The following is a 19,583-nucleotide window of genomic DNA, read 5'->3' as shown; positions in this document are numbered from 1 at the left end:
GGCGGTTTTGAGGAGGACAACGACATGGCACAGGAAGAGGACAGGCATGCGTTATGGGACAATGGCGAGGACGAGGAAGATCTTGCTGGCAGGGCCCACTTGTTTCCCATGGCTGTGCACGTTGCGCTGCCTTCGCAGGGACCCCCGGGTGATCCAGATGTGTTCAAGGGAGGACATCTGGATTACCTTGATGCTTGATCCCCGTCTGAAGGGGAAGCTGGGAGACTTAATGACGCCATCCACCACCGAGCAACGCACAAGGGAGTTGAAGGAGGCCCTTGTGCGCAGACTACTGGAAGCATTCCCCCAGCCTTCCACCCCCACTGTAACTGCTCTGCCAAGCCAGCAAGAGGTGCCTGCCATTGCCACTAGCAGCACAACAACAACCACCAGCAGCAGCAGCAGCAGCAACTGGCGCCCTGGAGACCTGAAGAGCCTAAGCAAGAGCCTGTATGCAGTGCAGCAGCCCAGAACAGAGGTGCCCGCCACAGCATCCACCACCAACCAGCACAAGCAACGACTGACCACCATGGTGTCTGACTATATGGGGTCATCCAGCGGGCTCAATGACACCGACAGCCCCGTGGACCCCTTGGAGTACTGGGTCAAGAGACTGGACATCTGGAGCGAGCTTTCCCAGTACGCCCTGGAACTCCTATCCTGCCCTCCTTCCAGTGTCCTCTCAGAGAGATGCTTTAGTGCGGCCGGTGGCGTGGTCACAGAGAAGCGCTCTCGGCTCTCCCACGCCTCTGTGGACAAACTCGCCTTCCTGAAAATCAACCAGGCTTGGGTGGAAGGTGAGTTCCTGGCCCCTATTGTCGGACACAGGGGGACATGAAGTGGCTGCTGCATGTGCTGTTGTTAACTATGCCTGCCTTTATAAAGACAGTTACTACCTGCCTCGTGCCTACCTTGGTTAATTTTTTAGTGTTATGGTACTACTACCAGTAAGTTGCCATGGTCCTCCTTCTGATCTGCTGAACTGACCGCCTGCTTTGTCCTCCTGACTCAGTCGCTACTACACTCTGCGTTCACACTGCCCGGGTCACTGGGTGCATTTAATTTTTTGGCCAGCACTATGACGCTGTGCTACTACTACTACCACCAGTATGTTGCCATGGTCCTTCTGTGCTGCTGAACTGACCGCCCGCATTGTCCTCCTCCTCCTGACTCAGTCGCTTCCACCAATGTACTCTGTCTGCGTTATCACTGCCCGGGTCACCGGGTGCATTTAATTTTTTGGCCAGCACTATGACGCTGTGCTGCTACTACTACCACCAGTATGTTGCCATGGTCCTTCTGTGCTGCTGCTGCTGAACTGAACGCCCGCTTTGTCCTCCTCCTCCTCCTGACTCAGTCGCTACCACGGTACCACCAATGTACTCTGTCTGCGTTCACACTGCCCGGGTCACCGGGTGCATTTAATTTTTTGGCCAGCACTATGACGCTGTGCTGCTACTACTACCACCAGTATGTTGCCATGGTCCTTCTGTGCTGCTGCTGCTGAACTGACCGCCAGCATTGTCCTCCTCCTCCTGACTCAGTCGCTTCCCGCTGCTGCACTCTGCGTTCACACTGCCCGGGTCACTGGGTGCATTTAATTTTTTGGCCAGCACTATGACACTGTGCTACTACTACTACCACCAGTATGTTGCCATGGTCCTTCTGTGCTGCTGCTGCTGAACTGACCGCCCGCATTGTCCTCCTCCTCCTGACTCAGTCGCTTCCACCAATGTACTCTGTCTGCGTTCACACTGCCCGGGTCACCGGGTGCATTTAATTTTTTGGCCAGCACTATGACGCTGTGCTGCTACTACTACCACCAGTATGTTGCCATGGTCCTTCTGTGCTGCTGAATTGACCGCCCGCATTGTCCTCCTCCTCCTGACTCACTCACTTCCACCAATGTACTCTGTCTGCGTTCACACTGCCCGGGTCACCGGGTGCATTTAATTTTTTGGCCAGCACTATGACGCTGTGCTGCTACTACTACTACCAGTATGTTGCCGTGGTCCTTCTGTGCTGCTGAACTGACCGCCCGCATAGTCCTTCTCCTGACTCAGTCGCTACCACCACTGCACTCTGCGTTCACACTGCCCGTGTCCACTGACAACTCTGCTGCGATGTCATTGCTAATTGCTGCAAAAAAAAAAAAAATTACAAAAACCTCTCTGGGGCCTTTTTGGCGTCAGCCACTCATCCTCCTCCAACGGTACCTTCGCCGCCAAGTGCCATTGGAACGCGCCTTCACCTCTTTGATTGCTTAACGCGTATATCCCTTTTTAAAACCACGTATTACCAATTAATAGCCCCATTTACAGTGGTGATTTGTCTTTAAAAGCCATTAAAAAAAAAAAAAAAATTGGGGGAATTTTTTATGTTGAAGTTATGTTGCCCCTTATCACCTCGATAATCCATGCAATTTGGGGGATTGTAGCATGTATGGGGGCTTTGTTATTAACGTTAAAAGAAAATCCACCTCCGGGCGAGAATCCACGCGTGATTACGCCATTCACGGCAGAAAATCCGCGTGGTTGCGTGGACGTGGACGAAAATCCGCATGCGGCGGGGCCGAATGCGGATTTTTTTTTGCAACCACGCGGATTGCCGAATTCGTGGATGAGGCACATCCGAGCATCCCTGAGTCCATCTTACCTTTTAGGGCCTCATTGACGTATTTCTCAAAGTAGTGCATCCGCCATACATCGTTCAGGTTTGTTCCTCGCTCAGATATTCCATTCTCCGTTATATAAATAGGAGGGTTGTTGAACTCATCCCTAATCCAGTTCAGTATTCTCCGGAAGCCGAATGGAGTCACTTTAAGCCAGATGGAGCCAGAGCCGAGCCAGCTTCGGTCTTCCATGGTGCCCACGCCCCTAGGGCAAAAAAATTCTGTATCACCTTATTTGTTGATTTTCATTTGTACAAACTTCGTAAAAGTTGACTTTTATGTAACAGCCCACAATAAGACTCTGTGGGGAACTTAAACAGCACAAAGCCATCAAATCTGATGTGGGGTGGACAGTGGTGGCTCCAGCTTTAATTTTTTTTTTGGGGGGGGGGGCACCATGACTGGCTGGTGGGGCCCATTCAGGTAACCAAAATTAATGGTTGTATGGTTAGCTTTAGATATTTTTTGCCTATTTCAGGTGATAAAATTAAGACTAACTATTTCAGCAGTTAGCTGTATGTTTCTGAGCAGGAAGGGGGGGACTTAGGGAGGTACAGTGATCCCCAAGGGGGGCCAGTGCCCCAGTGTAGCGTCACCACTGGGGGTGGACCAAGTACACTGAGGAATTTCCTGCTCATCTCTTTATAGGCATTTGGTGAGCTGTTGAACAGGATATGGTGAGTAGAAGTTAAATTTCCCCTTGGTATTTCCTACCTGTCGCTGTCATATGATTGCAGTCCCGCGGGTGAATTGAGAGGAAAGGTCAGCACTGTGGTGTAATGATTGAAGCCAAAGTAATCGTACGTTCCTTTAATCCTCTGTATTTCCGCTTCTGTGAATTTTGGAAGCCTGTTAGGAATTGAAGGCCAAAATTCTATGTTACTGATGAACAATGTATGCCGATCTTAGTGTTCTACTTACAGAGGAACTTTTGTGAAAAGGGGACGAAAGTAAATCAATACATTGCAAAGACAGGAGTTCAAAAATAGAAAAGAGATCAAGAAATGATTGATGATCGCCATGTAATTCATTCATGTTGTTTGATACACATTCAGCCTGCAGGTCATCATCTTTACTGCTGGCAGACATGAAAAAAAACAAAACAGACAACACCAATTGTCATTATCTATAACCACATCCCCTAACAATGGGATAGGATAAAATGTTTTTGGATAGATAGATAGATAGATAGATAGGCCCTCAAAACTCACCTTTTCACTCTTGCCTACCACCCCTCACAATTGCTCTAAACCCACAGCCGAACTCTGGTCCCCTACCTCTCGTGTCCCTACCTCTCCCTCTAGATTGTAAGCCTTTGGGCAGGGTCCTCACTCCTTTTGTGTCCTACCTGATCATGCACCTCTATTACTGTGCACCCATGCTATGCATTTGAGTGAACCTAACTTGCCTAACTCCATGCTCCCATCCAGTGACTGACTAAGCATTACCTTGTACTCATACTATGCTGTGTGATCTCCATGCTCCATCCAGTGACTAAGCATTACCTTGTACTCATACTGTGCTGTGTGATCTGGTTTTCTTGTATTCCTGTATTGTCATATTGCTGTTTGTCACCCCTAAATATTGTCTGTAACCTAAATTAATGTCCAGCGCTGCGTAATATGTTGGCGCTTTATAAATACAACAAATAAATAAAAATAAAAATAGATAGATAGATAGATAGATAGATAGATAGAAACTGGTTGCTTGGCAGTTGGAAGGCCCACAATGCAACACTGTTCACAGACAGGAAACTCTCAGGACCTAGGTCCTGACATCACACTGTGGCAGGGGTTTTACCACAATATCAGCCATACAGCCCCCCTGATGATCTATTCGAGAAAAGGTAACGATTTCTCATGGTAAATGGGATATCAGCTTTGATTACAGTTCCTGGTTAAAATTGCCATAAGGATAGTCAGCAGTCTTTTTTTTTATGTAATACTATTAAAGATTCACATTAGATTTTGATTTGCGGCCAGATAAGAATTTTTCAAAACTCACATTAAGTTGAAACTGCACTGAGGTCTAGTTACAGGGATGCAGCCATTGCAGTCTAGAGACCCTCCCACTTCACTTCATGAAAAATTTTAAAATGAAAAGTGTATTTATTGTATTTATAAAGCGCCAACATATTACGCGGTGCGGAATACATATGTACACATACTTATAAGATGTATATTTCCCCAAGAGTACACTTAACTGTGAACTATGTTTCTGCTATGTTGCTGTCCTTTAAAGTAGACTGTAAAAATCTTCATGTCACATGTATTATACATTTTACAATTTTTTGCATTTGTGGTCCTTGAATGTTCTTTACCAGTCCTCACCTAGATTCCGCAAGGCTCTGACCATCGCTTCTTTCCTGTACCCGTTTTTTCATTATTTCGTTGTAGTCACCTTTGAAGATTGGATGGGCAAACCATCCTCCATAAAACTAGACAGGGAGAGAGAAACAGAAGAATGGTATTTCTATAGGAGTCACTGTGTGGGATATAGAAAGAGAAATGGGAGAATGTTACTTCCATAGGAGTCACTGTGTGGGATAACCTCTGAATGACAGGCAGACTTTAGCTCTCATCATATTAGGGCGGCCAGACCAACAAACCCCCCGAAACTGAACTTCTCAAATTCAAGAATTCATTTGGGAGTTCTGCTCTTCTGCCTCCGGGAACCAGTCTTCATGTAGACATAAGGACAAAGCAATCAAGCTACTTCTTACCTGCAAACCCTCAAAATCAGGGGCTTATCTAGAAATAATGAGGCCTCATAGCAAAATTTTGGTCCCTCCTCCCCCCCTCCACAAAAAAATAACTTTGTGGGCACACCCCAAAATCCCCCCCCCCCTTAATCACCACACATACCAATTTTAGGTAGCCTTTGTGATTGGTAGCCAGAGGTAGCTTCCCCCAGTATAGGTAGCAGGAGGGGCCCTCAGTATAAGTTCCCCCCCCCCACACACACACACAGTATAGCTAGCAAGAGGGGCCCTCAGTATAGGTAGACCCCCAGTATAGGCAGGAAGAGGGGTTCATCAGTATAAGTAGTAGACACCCAGTATCGGTAGCAAGAGGGCCCCCCCTTCTATATGCAGAGTAGAGTGTGGAGCTCAGGAGAGAAGTAACATACCTCTGCAGGCTCCACCAATGATCTAACTTCTCTGTGTCCCCATCGCTATTATTACAGCACTGTCTCTCTTTACGTAACCTGCAGGTCACGTGACGAGAAAGGGCGCTGTAGTCATGGAGACAGGAACACCTAGGAGGAAAGTAGATCATCAGTGGAGCCTGCAGAGGTATGTTATTCCTCTCCTATGCTCCATTCACTACTCTGCTCTTCTCCATGAGGCCTGCTGCAGACCCCTTATCGCTGACCACCAGCCCCCCTTGACTACTTGGCTGATATGGGGGGATCCTTACACTACGGCTCGCAAACCTGAGATTGGCTTTTCTCTTTGAAGACTTGGCTTAGAAGCAGTTAATAAACAAACCAGTTTCAGTAATCCACTATCTCTGTGTTCAGATCTTCAAATTACTGTACTTTGAAACACATATTTGAAGTAGTATTTGCCATTGATAAGAGCTATAAACTTGGGGTTTAAGAGCACTTATTGTTATCTTCAAAGTCATCATTTTAGCAGAGAGAGTTGTAAGTCCATCCGCCTGACTGTCTGTACTTTTCTAGAAATTCTTGGACCACAGAGAGCACAAATGACTAGCGTTGGTCAATGAGAAACGAATAATTCTGGCTTGCATGCAAATTTAATGAAAATGTTATACAAATCTAAACAGCCTAGGTTAAACATCATTGAGATGGCGTGGCTACATATCAGTATGCAGCAATGTATAGATGTAGGAGGTGTTTCTGATGCTGACACCAGAAAAATAATTGTAAAAGTGGGTATCCTGAATCATTTCCTGCATTCTACTATATGTCACTACGGTACCTCTTCAAATCCTATTTATTACAAGTGTATGGGGCCGCCTGTCTTAACTACTTTGAAATAAATGTCCATGCATTTTCTACATGTGCCATCAGGTGGTGTAAGCGGCACCATGACTGTAGGGACTGGGCGTCGGCAGGAAAGAGGCGGGAAGGAATGAGCACCACTCGCCATCGCCTCTGTTGTAAATGGGGCCCTTTACCTCTAAGGGCTGGTTCAGACGGACGCTTGCGGAGCGTTTACCGCAAGCGTTCGGACCGTCGCGGTAAACGCTCCCATTCAAGTGAATGGGAGCGTTTACACCGAGCTTTTGCGCGCTTTTACCCGAACGCGGCGTTCGGGTCCCGATTTTCGCGAGCGTTCGGGCTGCCCCTGGAAGCAACATGTAGCTTCCAGGGAGCGGCCAACCGCAACGGCTAATGTTCCCCTACGGGGAAAAAAAAACGCGACCGCATCACGACGCGACCGAAGGCTATTGAAAGCCTGACCGCGCAGCCGCCGCAACGCCCCCAGACGCGACGCTACGCAGACGTCCGTCTGAACCAGCCCTAAAGCAGCCTTTCTCAACATTTCTACACTGAAGGGACCCTGCAAATAGCTTGGATCGCAAGGAACCCCTGCAAACATTTTTCTGATCTCATTTATTTAGCAGGAGGCGGTCTTTAAAAGTAGGTGTGGCTGTTTATGTCACTACCCCTTATTACACTGCCACTCAAACTGTCTCCTTATCCTAGTGCTTTTTATTAATGTGCTCATTGTTATTCTGACCCCAATATAGTGCTTCTTTTTACAGTGCCCCCCCCCCCCCCATTATAATGTTCTCTATTAAACTGACCCCCCCCACACACACACACACACACACACAATGCGGGAAAATGCCAAAGAACCCCTGCAGTACTCAAGGAACCCTGGTTGAGTAAGCCTGCTCTAAAGTATGCATGACCAGCTGAGGCCTGCAGTGAGTGTTGGCGAATAGTAAACAGTTATAGAAGTTATGAGCTCAGGACAAGTGTCCTTCTATAGTTACTGCCTGTCTTCATACCATCACGTATCTCCGCGCTGCCTCCACATCCTCCTGCTTGTACGGGTTCCTTGGTTCCGCCCAGTCAGAGCTGATGGTTATAGAGATGATGCCTCCTTGCCTGGGCCTGTAGGTGCTGTTGTAGAGATGCCAGGCCTCGGCATGAGCCTTCAGGAGGTTATGCCCAACAATATAAGGTGAACGGGCAGGCCTTGCGATGCCTTAAAGAGATTATAGTCAAAACAAATTCAGTTCCATTAGAAGTTCCTCTGCAGCACAAATGGATTCTATGCCTTTATAAACTGGACTTTGGGCAACCTAACCAACATACACTACATGTATAGCTAATTATTGCATATACTAGAAATATGAATACTGTACATTATCCACAAGTCGTCTCTGCTAGTACCTTAAAGGAAACCTAAATTGAACCTAAAAAAAAGAGTTTTAGTTAGCAGGGGCAGCCCCCTCATACTGCGCATGCGCAGGACGCTCCCAGCGGCGAGGGTGTGATTGTGGACCGCGTGGCCGCACAGTGACCATCCACTTGGCTGGATTACCAAAAACGTAACTCAGCCGCTGTGGGGGAATGGAGGATCATTCCGTGATGGCGCTTGCACAAGGTGGCTGCAGGGGGCTGGTAGAAGCCCCAGGTAAGTAAAACTCTTTTTTTTCAAATAACCCTCCAGGACAGGTGCTACATATGAGATTTAGGCCCGCCCCCAACAGGAAACACAAAGATCTAGCTCTCTATAAGTTCCACCTCTAATCTCTACCTGCCAGTTCTTTGTGTTTCCTGTTCCGGGAAACACCTAGCTCTCTAGCTAGGGAAGGTGGTCAGCAGCCAGGCAATGCTGAGGCCATCCAAGAACTAGTATGTGGGGTAGCCCTATCCTGGTTTGGTCGGAGGTTACCTGTATCCACGGTTGTGGAAGCCTTTGGTGGAGTCGGCAGGTGCACGGCAGCCAGGGGAGCGACTTTGGAGACAGCTAAGGCGGAGGCCATACGCCCGACGGAAGAGGCTGACACCAAGCGGAGGCGGAATGGTGGCCTCGGGAAGGAGCGGTAAACATTGCAGCGTGTCCAGGCGGAGGCGAGGGCATTAGCGCTGTGGATGTGGAACTTCCGCCCTCACGGTGATGTCACGTCCGGTGACGTCACTTCCGGATCCGGGTCGGGCGCCTGTTTAGAGGTTGCGGCGTCCATCTCCACATGCGGTGGCGTTCTTGGAGGAGATGGACGCGAAACAGAAGACGGCAGATCAGGTAAGTGGGGCAGAGTCGGAGGACAAGTGCCCGTCTGATCTGTGAGGTCTGATGTTGCTGGCTGGATCATGGAGGTCTGACATGCGGATGATGGCTGATATTATTTGCCGCTGTCTGATCTGGTGGTCTGAGCAGGGAAGCAAGTATATGTGCAGACCTGATAAACGGCAGTTTTTGATTCATTGCTGCATACCCTGTTATTGGGGGTTATTATTATGCTATTTAAACACATGTTTTTCGGGTAAGATAATAGCATGTTACCTTAGAGCTAGACAGACTTAATCATTTGTTCACTTATTTGCCACAATGTATTAAGGATTATTATGCAGTAATCCAGACTTAGATATGTTTTGACCATGATGGTCTTATTCATCTCTGTGACTTAGTAAAATAGTGGCTGATTCAGCTGGATATTTATCAATATAATATTCTCATGTATGGAACATTTAGGAGAATCCGGTATTGATTGCATTATTTGTATGTTTTCTAGGATGCTATGGAGTCTGATAGCTCTGATAGGCCCAGGAGTTGCATTTTATGTAATAAACCTCTACAACTGCACTGGCCGAAAGCATCATGCCAAAAATGTATATCAAGTATTATTAATGAAGATAACACTGCTTCCTGTAAAGAGGAAACTGATGAGGCATTTACATCTTCTAGATTTAAATTCGCGTCAGAAGAAACGGAGGAATTGCTTAAAGCAATCTACTCAACCCTTGACATACCGCAAAGGAAGATAGCTGAGAAGTCGTTACACGATAAATTATATTTGGGCATGGAACCTTCGGAACAGTTATGCTTCCCGGTTCATAGCTCAATGAAAAATGTAATATCTTTACAGTGGAAGGAACCTGAGAAAAGACTATTTATCTCAAAAGGATTTAAGAGAAGGTTCCCATTCTCAGAAGAGGATGCTAAATTGTGGGAGTCATGTCCCAAGCTGGACGTAGCTTTCAGTCAGGTAGAAAAAGATAACGAACTCGCGTTTGAGGACCTGGGTCGTTTAAAAGATCCAGGGGACAAGAGGATTGAATTCTCACTAAAGAAAGCCTGGTCAGCTAGTGCGACTAACTTTAAGCCAGCCGCAGCAACTACCTGCGTTTCACGTACCATGTCTGTATGGTTAGAAAGAATAAAGAAGTTGGTGAATGAGGATGCACCAAAAAAGGATATTCTAGAAGCAATTGAGGTAGTTGAAGGGGGTAACGATTATGTGATTGATGCGGCCTCAGAATCCTTGAGAGTAACTGCAAAATCCACAGCACTTATAAATAATGCAAGACGTAACCTATGGTTGAAAACATGGGATGGTAGCCAGACATCAAAGGCTAGGGCTTGTAGCCTTCCTTTTTCTGGGGATTTACTGTTTGGGCCACAACTGCAGGAGGTGTTAGAGCGTACAACCAGTAAAAAGACAACTTTTCCCAAGAAACGGAAATTTGAACCTAAAAAGAAACCATTTTTTCAGAGAAGACAAACACAAGGCAGAGAACAGCAGAGACGTAAGCCTTGGGCAAACAATAGGGGGTTCCCCAAGAAAAATCCGTTGTTTAGAACAACGGAAAGTAAGGATAAACCATGACGCCAGCAAGGTGGGAGGAAGATTAAAGACATTTCTATTGGGTTGGAAGGAAATGACAAAGAACAAGTTCATTTTAGACCTAATAGAAAACGGGTACAAGATCCAATTTTCAAGATCTCCTCCCAAACGATTTTTAATGACTCAGTCCCCCAGAGTGCCAGAGGAAAAAAACGCTATGCTACAAATAGTACAGGATATGCTGGCAAGAGAAGTAGTATGCAAGGTCCCAGTAGATCAGGAGAAACAAGGGTTCTATTCAATAATTTTTTTGGTAAAAAAGCCCACGGGGAAGTATCGGCTGATACTAAACCTCAAACCTCTGAACCCTTATATAAGGTACGAGAGATTCCGAATGGAGACAGTCTTTACGATGCGAAACCTTCTATCTCCAGGCTGTTTTATGATCTATATCGATCTAACAGATGCCTATTGGCATATCCCAATAAGAAAAGAATCTCAAGCTTTCCTTCGGTTTTCTGTGAAGACAAGTTCAGGTCTAGAACATTTTCAATTTTGCTGTCTCCCATTCGGTATCTCTTCAGCACCCAGAATATTTACAAAAGTAATGGCGGAGATAGTGGGGGCTTTACATCTGAAGGGCATCCTTATAATACCCTATCTGGACGATTTGCTGGTAGTGGCCGACAGTATACACAAACTGGAGGACCACAAGAGTTCAGTAATGGATCTCTTAGAACAGACAGGGTGGCTAGTGAATCGACAAAAATCAAATCTGATTCCAACGCAAGAAATCCAATTTTTAGGATTCAGAGTAGATTCACTGTCCCAGAGATTATATCTGCCACAGGACAAGGTAATAAAGCTCCAGACTTTGATACATCAGTGTCAGGGAGAAAAAAGTACAACTATAAGACTTGTGATGAGGCTGATTGGCTTTTTAACCTCCACAGCTCCAGCAGTATATTGGGCACTGATGCATATAAGACCACTACAGCAGTGGTTGCTGCAGAATTGGAAGGGAGTCCAGTCAGATCTGGATCGGACTCTTTCTATGCCAACAGTTGTCAAGCAGTCCCTAAATTGGTGGCTACAGGAGGACAATTTAACAAGTGGTCGTCTATGGAGGTGTCCAGTAACAAAAGTACTAACGACAGATGCCAGCCTCACAGGTTGGGGGGCCCACATAGAAGGCATATGTTTACAGGGCACCTGGTCAAGGGAAGTGAGGACGCAATCCTCCAACTTTCGAGAATTACGGGCAGTAAAGGAGGCACTGACTCAAACAGTAGACAGAATAAGAGGCCACCATCTCCAAATCCGGTCAGACAACATTACAGTAGTAATGTATTTAAACAAACAGGGGGGCACGAAATCGGAACCACTCCTAACACTAGTACTGGAGATATTGAACTGGGCAGAACAAAATCTACAGTCAATCTCAGCGGTACATCTCAAGGGTTCGCTAAATACTATGGCAGATCTCCTGAGCAGAAAGAAACTGTCAAATTCAGAACTAAGTCTAAGTCCAAAAATATTCAAAGAGCTGACACAGAGATGGGGCCATCCACAAATAGATTTGTTTGCCAACTGGGAGAATACTCACTGCAATCAGTTTTTCTCGCTAGACCCAAGAGGTGCTTTAGGGGTAGATGCGTTGGCCCAGAGATGGGACTTTCACATGGCATATGCTTTCCCCCCAATACCTCTATTACCAATACTGTTACAGAAGCTAAAATCAACAGCAATGTATCTGATATTGATTGCTCCAAACTGGCCAAAACGTATCTGGTTCCCGATGATAAAATCGATGTTGGTGGACAAACCAGTACAGTTGAAAGACAGACTCAACATCCTCAGAAAAGAAGGAGAGCGGACTCAGATTCCCAATCTTCAGCTGACAGCGTGGTTTCTGAGGGGCAAATCTTGAAAAGAAGAGGTCTATCTGACAGGGTCACAGAGACTATACTTAACAGTAGAAAGAATGTGACGAGGGCAATCTACTTGAAATATTGGAAAAAATTTTGTAGTTGGAAGAAGGATAAAGGTCTAAGATCCAATAGACTGGCCACAGTTCTGGAATTCTTGCAAGATGGAATAGAAAAAAAGCTGGCGCTAAGTACCTTGAAAGTGCAGGTTGCAGCCCTTTTGGTTTTTCTTAATAGGCGGTTAGCCTTAGAACCTTTAGTTGTAAGATTTTTCAAATCAGTAGAACGTTCCAGGCCGGTATGGAAACGTTCGTATCCCAGATGGGACTTAACTTTAGTTTTGAATATGTTAATGAGTGATGAGTTTGAACCATTAAGGGATATTTCGTTAAGATTATTAACAATGAAGACAATTTTTTTGATAGCAATTACCTCAGCGAGGAGGATAAGTGAGCTGGAAGCTCTAAGTTCGGTTGAACCATTTTGTTTAGTTCTCCAGGACAGGGTAGTTTTGAAAACAACAAGTGAATTTTTACCAAAAGTAGCTACCCTATCCAACAGGATGCAGGAAATCATATTGCCATCCTTTTGCAAAAATGCCACGGATCCTAGGGAAGTTAGGTGGCATAAGTTAGATGTTAGGAGATGTTTACTTTTTTACCTAGATAGAGTAAAAGACTTTAGGTAGAGTGACCAGATTTTTGTGGGTCCAACCTGGGACGGGGAGGGGGGCGGGGGGCGCGTCAAAGTGGGGGGGACTGAGGAGCGCGCAGTGACGAAGACTCTGGGTGGGCGTGGCCATGACATTGAATGGGCGGAGCTAACGTAATGATGTAACAGCGAGGCATAAGAAAGCAGTGTTTACGCCATGATGTGGTCAAACGAGACTTTGCATCATGGGTGTGCAGAAACTGTTTGATGCTAATAGTATACCGTAACCACAAAGCAGCAAACCTAGCCATCTATGACCATTAAATAATAAATGCAGTAACAGTTACCCCGGACACCAGAAAATAAACGCAATGGGCAACATGTCAGCACAACAGAAACGCAATGCTGGAAACATGTCAGCATAAAATAAACGCAATGCGGGCAAACATGTCAGTACAAAATAAACGCAATGCTGGAAACATGTCAGTACAAAATAAACGCAATGCGGGCAAACATGTCAGTAAAAAAAAAACGCAATGTGGGCAGACATGTCGGTACAAAATAAACGCAATGTGGGCAACATGTCAGTACAAAATAAACGCAATGTGGGCAAACATTTCACCAGAAAAAAAACGCAATGCGGGCAAACATTTCACCAGAAAAAAAACGCAATGCGGGCAAACATTTCACCAGGAAAAAAAACGCAATGTGGGCAAACATTTCACCATAAAAAAAAAACGCAATGCAGGCAAACATTTCACCAGAAAAAAATGGGAGCACATTTCACCTGGAAAAAGCATTTACTCACCTGGCAGAAGTCTCCGGCCTCTGGCGCGCTGCTCCCGGGACCACCTTCCTCCTCCTGCAGAGTTCCGCGCTGACAGGGCTACGGCAAGATGGCGCCCGAAGCCCTGTACTGGAGACACAAATAGTCTCCAGTACAGGGCTCCGGGAGCCATCTTGCAGTAGCCATGCTCGCCTGCCGGTGTCAAAACACCGGAAGACTAAGGAGGCTGGAGCGGGGCTGCGGGCAATGAACTGGCACGGCGTCTATAGACGCCGCTGCCAGTTCATGAGAATAGAGTGGCCAGAGTCCCGAGGCCAGGACGTCCCGCTACTAAAAGCGGGACGTTTCCCGGGACCTCATGCAGCCTGGGACAGCGGACCCCGAATCCGGGACGCGTCCCGGGCAATCCGGGACGTCTGGTCACTCTACTTTAGGAAATCTACAGCACTATTTGTTAACATTATGGGAGCAACGAAAGGTGAAGGCATGTCCAAGGCATCTATAGCAAGATGGATTAAAGCCTGTATTAATGAAGCTTATAAACTTAAAGGAGTTCCATGTCCAAAAGAGATAACAGCACACTCAGCTAGGTCAGTTGCAACCTCCTGGGCCTACAAAGCTGGAGCAACAGCAACCGATATCTGCAAGGCAGCGACATGGAAGACGGTATACACCTTCATCAGACACTACAGACTGGATCTACTAGCAGCGGAAGAACAGACTTTTGGAAGGAAAGTTCTTCAGGCTGTGATCCCTCCCTAAGGTTAGTGTTATTTATTGCATATCATCTCATATGTAGCACCTGTCCTGGAGGGTTATTTGAAAAAACCAAAATTAGCTTACCTGGTAATGCTGTTTTTAATAACCCTCCAGGACAGGTGACCCACCCTAAATTTATGAAGGTATAACTATCTATATGTTGTAAACATGACCAATAAGGAGTAAATGGTTAGAGTGTTATTAATATGTGGAGTTTAAAGTATTCTATCGGAACAGTTAATTGGAACAGACTGGCAGGTAGAGATTAGAGGTGGAACTTATAGAGAGCTAGATCTTTGTGTTTCCTGTTGGGGGCGGGCCTAAATCTCATATGTAGCACCTGTCCTGGAGGGTTATTAAAAACAGCATTACCAGGTAAGCTAATTTTGTTTTTTTTTTAGGTTCAGTTTAGGTTCCTTTTGAAGAGGAACTGTAGTGAAAATATCATGATAAATAAAATTGTTTATTTTTTAGATTTTTTTTAGATTTTTTTTTAGTCCGTGTTTACCCATTGTAAAATCTTTCCTCCCCCTGATTTACATGCTTAAATTTATCACTAGTGGTTACATATTTAGTTCTGCCAAGGGATCTGTGCAGAATGTTTGTTTACTGAGCATTGTATGCACAGGGAGGGAGATACTGCTTGCTTGGAAAAATCTGTTATTTCCCACAATGCAACGGGGTTTACAGGCAACAAACTGTCAGGGCCATGGTCATGACATCATACTGTGGGAGGGTTTTCACCACAATATCCAGGGTCGGACTGGGCCACAGTAGTACAGTTTTTTCCCTCGGTGGGCCCCCCCTCCAGGTCTCTGGTGGGTCCCCCACTCCTTGTCTGACAGAGCTCCAGAGCTCCAGCCTGCAGCACAAAAATTCTCTTCTCAGTGCTGTAATCACTCATGCTGAGAACAGTGGCATAGCTAAGGAGCTGTGGGCCTCGATGCAAATTTTACAATGGGTCCCCCCAAGCACTCTATACATAACAATTGATACGACGCACCAAAACCTGCCAATGGCAACTACAGTGTCAGAGGTGCAAAAAGGGGATGGGAAATAGCTTGTTAATGATTACCACTGTTCAAAGTATCTATAGAAGTGATTACCGGTATTATGAGCAAAGGACCAATAGAGAGGTGATACTGTAGTTGAGGGAGGGCCCTTCGGGGCCCTTTTGGCCCAAGGGCCCCGATGTGGTCGCAACCTCTGCAACCTCTGCGGTCGCAACATCTGCAAAGTAGGACATTACTTTATATTGAAGGAGGGGGCTCTATGCAAAGTTTTGCTGGGCAGCAGTGTGTCTGAATTACAATGCTGCTAAGATTATGTACATTTGGGCCCTGTCCATAATACATCATGACCACGCCCACCTTCCGGTGCATGGTCACGCCCTTTTTTCACCGCAATCATGGGATGTGTGGGCCCCAGGTTGAAATTTCTTTTGGTGGGCCCCCAGTGTCCTAGTCCGACCCTGACAATATCAGCCACACAGACCCCCCCATGATGATCTATTCAATAAAAGGTAAAGAGAGGGATCTCTTCAGTGTACAAATATGCACATCTAAAAAGATACAGAAGCATTTTTAAATGTATACTTTTCCTACTCCTCCTTCTGAAGTCCCGCCCGCCAGTGCATCAGATCAAATTGGATGAAAAGCAGGCCTGTGCGGCTCTCCCTATTGCCTGTCTGCTACATCTGTCAGCTTCTCTGCATGAAGAATGTAAGTTACCGACTGGTCAGAGCTAGAGATAAATACAAACACTTTTACTTGATTTACCGAATGCTTTAATCTTTGTGAATTGACATTTACTGACATGTGTTGAGGCAATTAGCGCACACGTCTGTCATTTACCTCACTAGTTGGTAATTTTAGTTTTTAGTACAGTAATAGGTTTGGTGAATTGACATTTGGCAAGATGATTGGTAAAATCAGCTGTTTTCTACATTACCGGAATGCGGTATTGCTTCATGAATTGAAGCCACAATCTTTGGGAATAAGATTTGGCCTGAAAGATAATAGAATGGTCACCTGGGGCTGCTATGCCATAACCGTGTCCCACATTAGCAATGATGTACGGTTCATTCAGAGTGATCCAGAATTTCACTTTGTCCCCCAATCTTTCAAACAGCAGGTCAGCGTAGTCCCTAAATCTCTGCACTATGGTATCGTTCTCCCAGCCTCCTACGTCTTGTAGAGCTTGAGGTAAATCCCAGTGATAGATCGTCACCTGGACATGAGTGGGAAAAAGGTTATGAGTTAAAGCAGGACACCGAGTATCACAGTGGAAATGTTTATGTATGAGTAAAGCACACAGCTTGCTAGCAAAAAAAAAACTAAGCTGGATTTGTAGGTTCTCTGGTCCAAGCCCTGACCTATAAAGCTACATCAATCCATGCCTGGGGTCCCCAAACTTTTTCGGTCAAGAGCCAGGTCAACATACTTCAGACTGCTGGGGGGGGGGGGGGGGGGGGGGGGGGGCAGAGTATACATGACATGTAGAAAACATTACATTGAGCCTAGGTAGTCGTGTAAACTATTACCTGTTAACATGTGCAGCCCTTATATTTCCCATTTTAACCAAATCCGATAGTATGTCCCCCAAGGCAGCATGTGCAGATAGTATGTCCTGCAACACAGAGGAGAACTCCTCCGGAGGAGAAGCAGTTATTCATGTAATGCCCAAAGAACATCTTTGCAACAGCTACAGACAGTGAAGCATACCCAGGTGACAACCTGAAGTCTAATTGAACCCATGTGGATGGGTGATGCCAGCACTGCTATTCTATATGTGGGTCGCAGATATTTAAAGATGCAGTGGACCGCATCTATAAGTAATAGATTTTGAGAGTGAGGGGTCAGTGAAAAGCCTCAGGGGGCTGCATTCGGCCCACGGGCCTTAGTTTGAGGACCACTGATCCATGCCATGCACTGATAAGAACCAGAAAGTCTGAAACAACCCGTCTGCATGTTGGGTTGATGTGGCTCTGTAAAATGTATTAGCTATAGGCTCGCTATACACCAGCAGTTCTGGATGTAAGCCTGGCTTTCAGGGGCATAAAGAGATCATTTGCATATTCAGGCATGATGCATCGTGGGAAACCACAGATGCTCACTTAAAGTTAACCTGAGATGACACCCGAAGGAAAAATTAATACATACCTGGGGCTTCCTCTAGCCCACTTCAGTCTGATCGGTCCCTCATTATTCTCCTACGCCTGGTAATTCGGCCAGTCGGGGTCAGTCGGTGCAGGCAGGGCCTGTTCTAGACTTTTTGCTGCCTGAGGCAAACGTGTGAGGATGCGAACCACCCCCCTTCCCCGAATTGGAATGATCGCACAGGACCCAACAATTTGCACCGCACGTTCTAGCTGCCGTGAGCCCCCAAAAAACACCCTCAGTATAGGTACAGTTGCCCCCAGTATAGGTTGGCCAGACACTCTCTTCACTTCCTGTTTCTGCCTGGTTCTGCTCCCTGACTTCTGCCGCCTGAGGAAGCCGCCTCACTTGGCATCATGGGCAGACCAGGCCTGGGTGCAGGCGCAGTCCAGTAGTACTGCACATGCACTGAATGCTCACAGCGACAGGAACAGGATGGGGGAGCACACAGTCGGTCCGCAGCTGCCCTGACACTTTAAAGGGATCCCAAGGTGAGAGTGATATGGAGGCTGCCATATTGATTTCATTTTAAGCAATATCAGTTGCAACCATAGACCCTGAACAAGCATGCATCAGATCAGATGTATCTGACATTATTGTCACATCTGACAAGATTAGCTGCATGCTTGTTTCAGGTGTGTGATTCAGACACTACTGCAGCCAAATAGATCAGCAGGACTGCTGGGCAACTGGTATTGTTTAACAGGAAACAAATACAGCAGCCTCCATATACCTCTCACCTCGGGTTCACTTTAAACCTGAATAATTGCAAATAACTTCTGTTTTAAGAAAGAAAATTACACTCAGCATGGGTGTTTCAATGTTCTTCAGCCTAGAAGGGCCTTTAGCAAATCAAACCTATTGTTATGTTGTATTACCTGTGGTATAATATTGGCAGCCAAAAGGGCATCAACCAGGCGGATGTAGTGATTGAGCCCAGCTTCGTTCACATAGTTCCTGGTGCCGTCTGGAAGGATCCGTGGCCAGGAGACGGAGAAGCGGTAGTGCGTGAGTTTGAGTTCCTTGAGCAGTGCCACGTCCTCATCTAACCGGTTATAGCTATCGCAGGCCACGTCACCGTTGTCATCATTCGTGATCTTGGTTGGGGTGTGTGCGAACGTGTCCCAGATACTCAGCCCTTTCCCATCAGCCCTCCAGGCTCCTTCAATCTACGCGTGACAAAAAAACCCACAAAAACATAGATGTAGGAGTGTTGTTACAATTACTCCAAAAGGAATGGAATGGTAAATATTCATACCTGGTAGCACTAGATTGACAAGATTCCTGCATTAGAGTTAAGGCCAGGACACTATCGGCATCTATGTGGATTTACGTGGGTTTTATGCAATGGTTTCAGTAAGTAGTGTTTCTGTTCATTTTTGGGTGTTCAAAAAAATTCATTGCTGCATGCAATTCATTCACTGTTCATTGTTGCATGCTTTTGGGATAATTCAACAGCATTTAGGGCTTGGTCATACTGCAGGTGTTTTCGCGTTTTTTTCCGCCTCCTGTGGTTTTTAAAAACGGCCCCAACCGCGTCGCCAATGAATGTCTATGAGAAGGTTCATATTGACGTGTGTTGTGCACGGTGCGGCTAGGAAAGCACTGCGTGTTCCATTTCCGGGGCGATTCCGCCTCAATGGAAGGTATAGGAAAATCGCCGGACAGGTATAGGAAAATTGCGCTCGCGTTTTTAAGAATAAATACATTGCAGTCAAAGAGTTCGCTTCCTGACTTGAGTCAGGGAGTGAATTACAAAACCGCTCGGAAAAAAACACAAAACTGTTAAGCACAAAAATGAATCGCTCACCCAAGTGCCGGGAATCGGAAAAAAAAGACCCCTCAAAAAAAGAAAAA

General features: G+C 46.1%; 1 protein-coding gene across 1 annotated transcript in view; it reads right to left on the bottom strand.

Annotated features, from left to right (window-relative positions):
* The window catches only part of LOC137526173 (lactase/phlorizin hydrolase-like), a 65,526-nt gene that overhangs the window by 17,973 nt on the left and 27,970 nt on the right, over positions 1–19,583 (bottom strand). Inside the window, exons 12-17 of the mRNA XM_068247392.1 lie at positions 18,605–18,895; positions 16,599–16,797; positions 7,657–7,856; positions 5,002–5,108; positions 3,386–3,520; positions 2,656–2,876 (exon numbers count right to left, since the gene is read on the bottom strand). Coding sequence (XP_068103493.1) covers positions 2,656–2,876; positions 3,386–3,520; positions 5,002–5,108; positions 7,657–7,856; positions 16,599–16,797; positions 18,605–18,895 — 1,153 coding nt within the window. The remainder of the gene's footprint in view (positions 1–2,655; positions 2,877–3,385; positions 3,521–5,001; positions 5,109–7,656; positions 7,857–16,598; positions 16,798–18,604; positions 18,896–19,583) is intronic.

Source organism: Hyperolius riggenbachi, chromosome 7, assembly GCF_040937935.1.
Source record: "Hyperolius riggenbachi isolate aHypRig1 chromosome 7, aHypRig1.pri, whole genome shotgun sequence".
NCBI classification, from domain to species: Eukaryota; Metazoa; Chordata; class Amphibia; order Anura; family Hyperoliidae; genus Hyperolius; species Hyperolius riggenbachi.
Note: the sequence above shows the minus strand (reverse complement) of the source record. Positions and strands in the feature narration are given on the sequence as shown.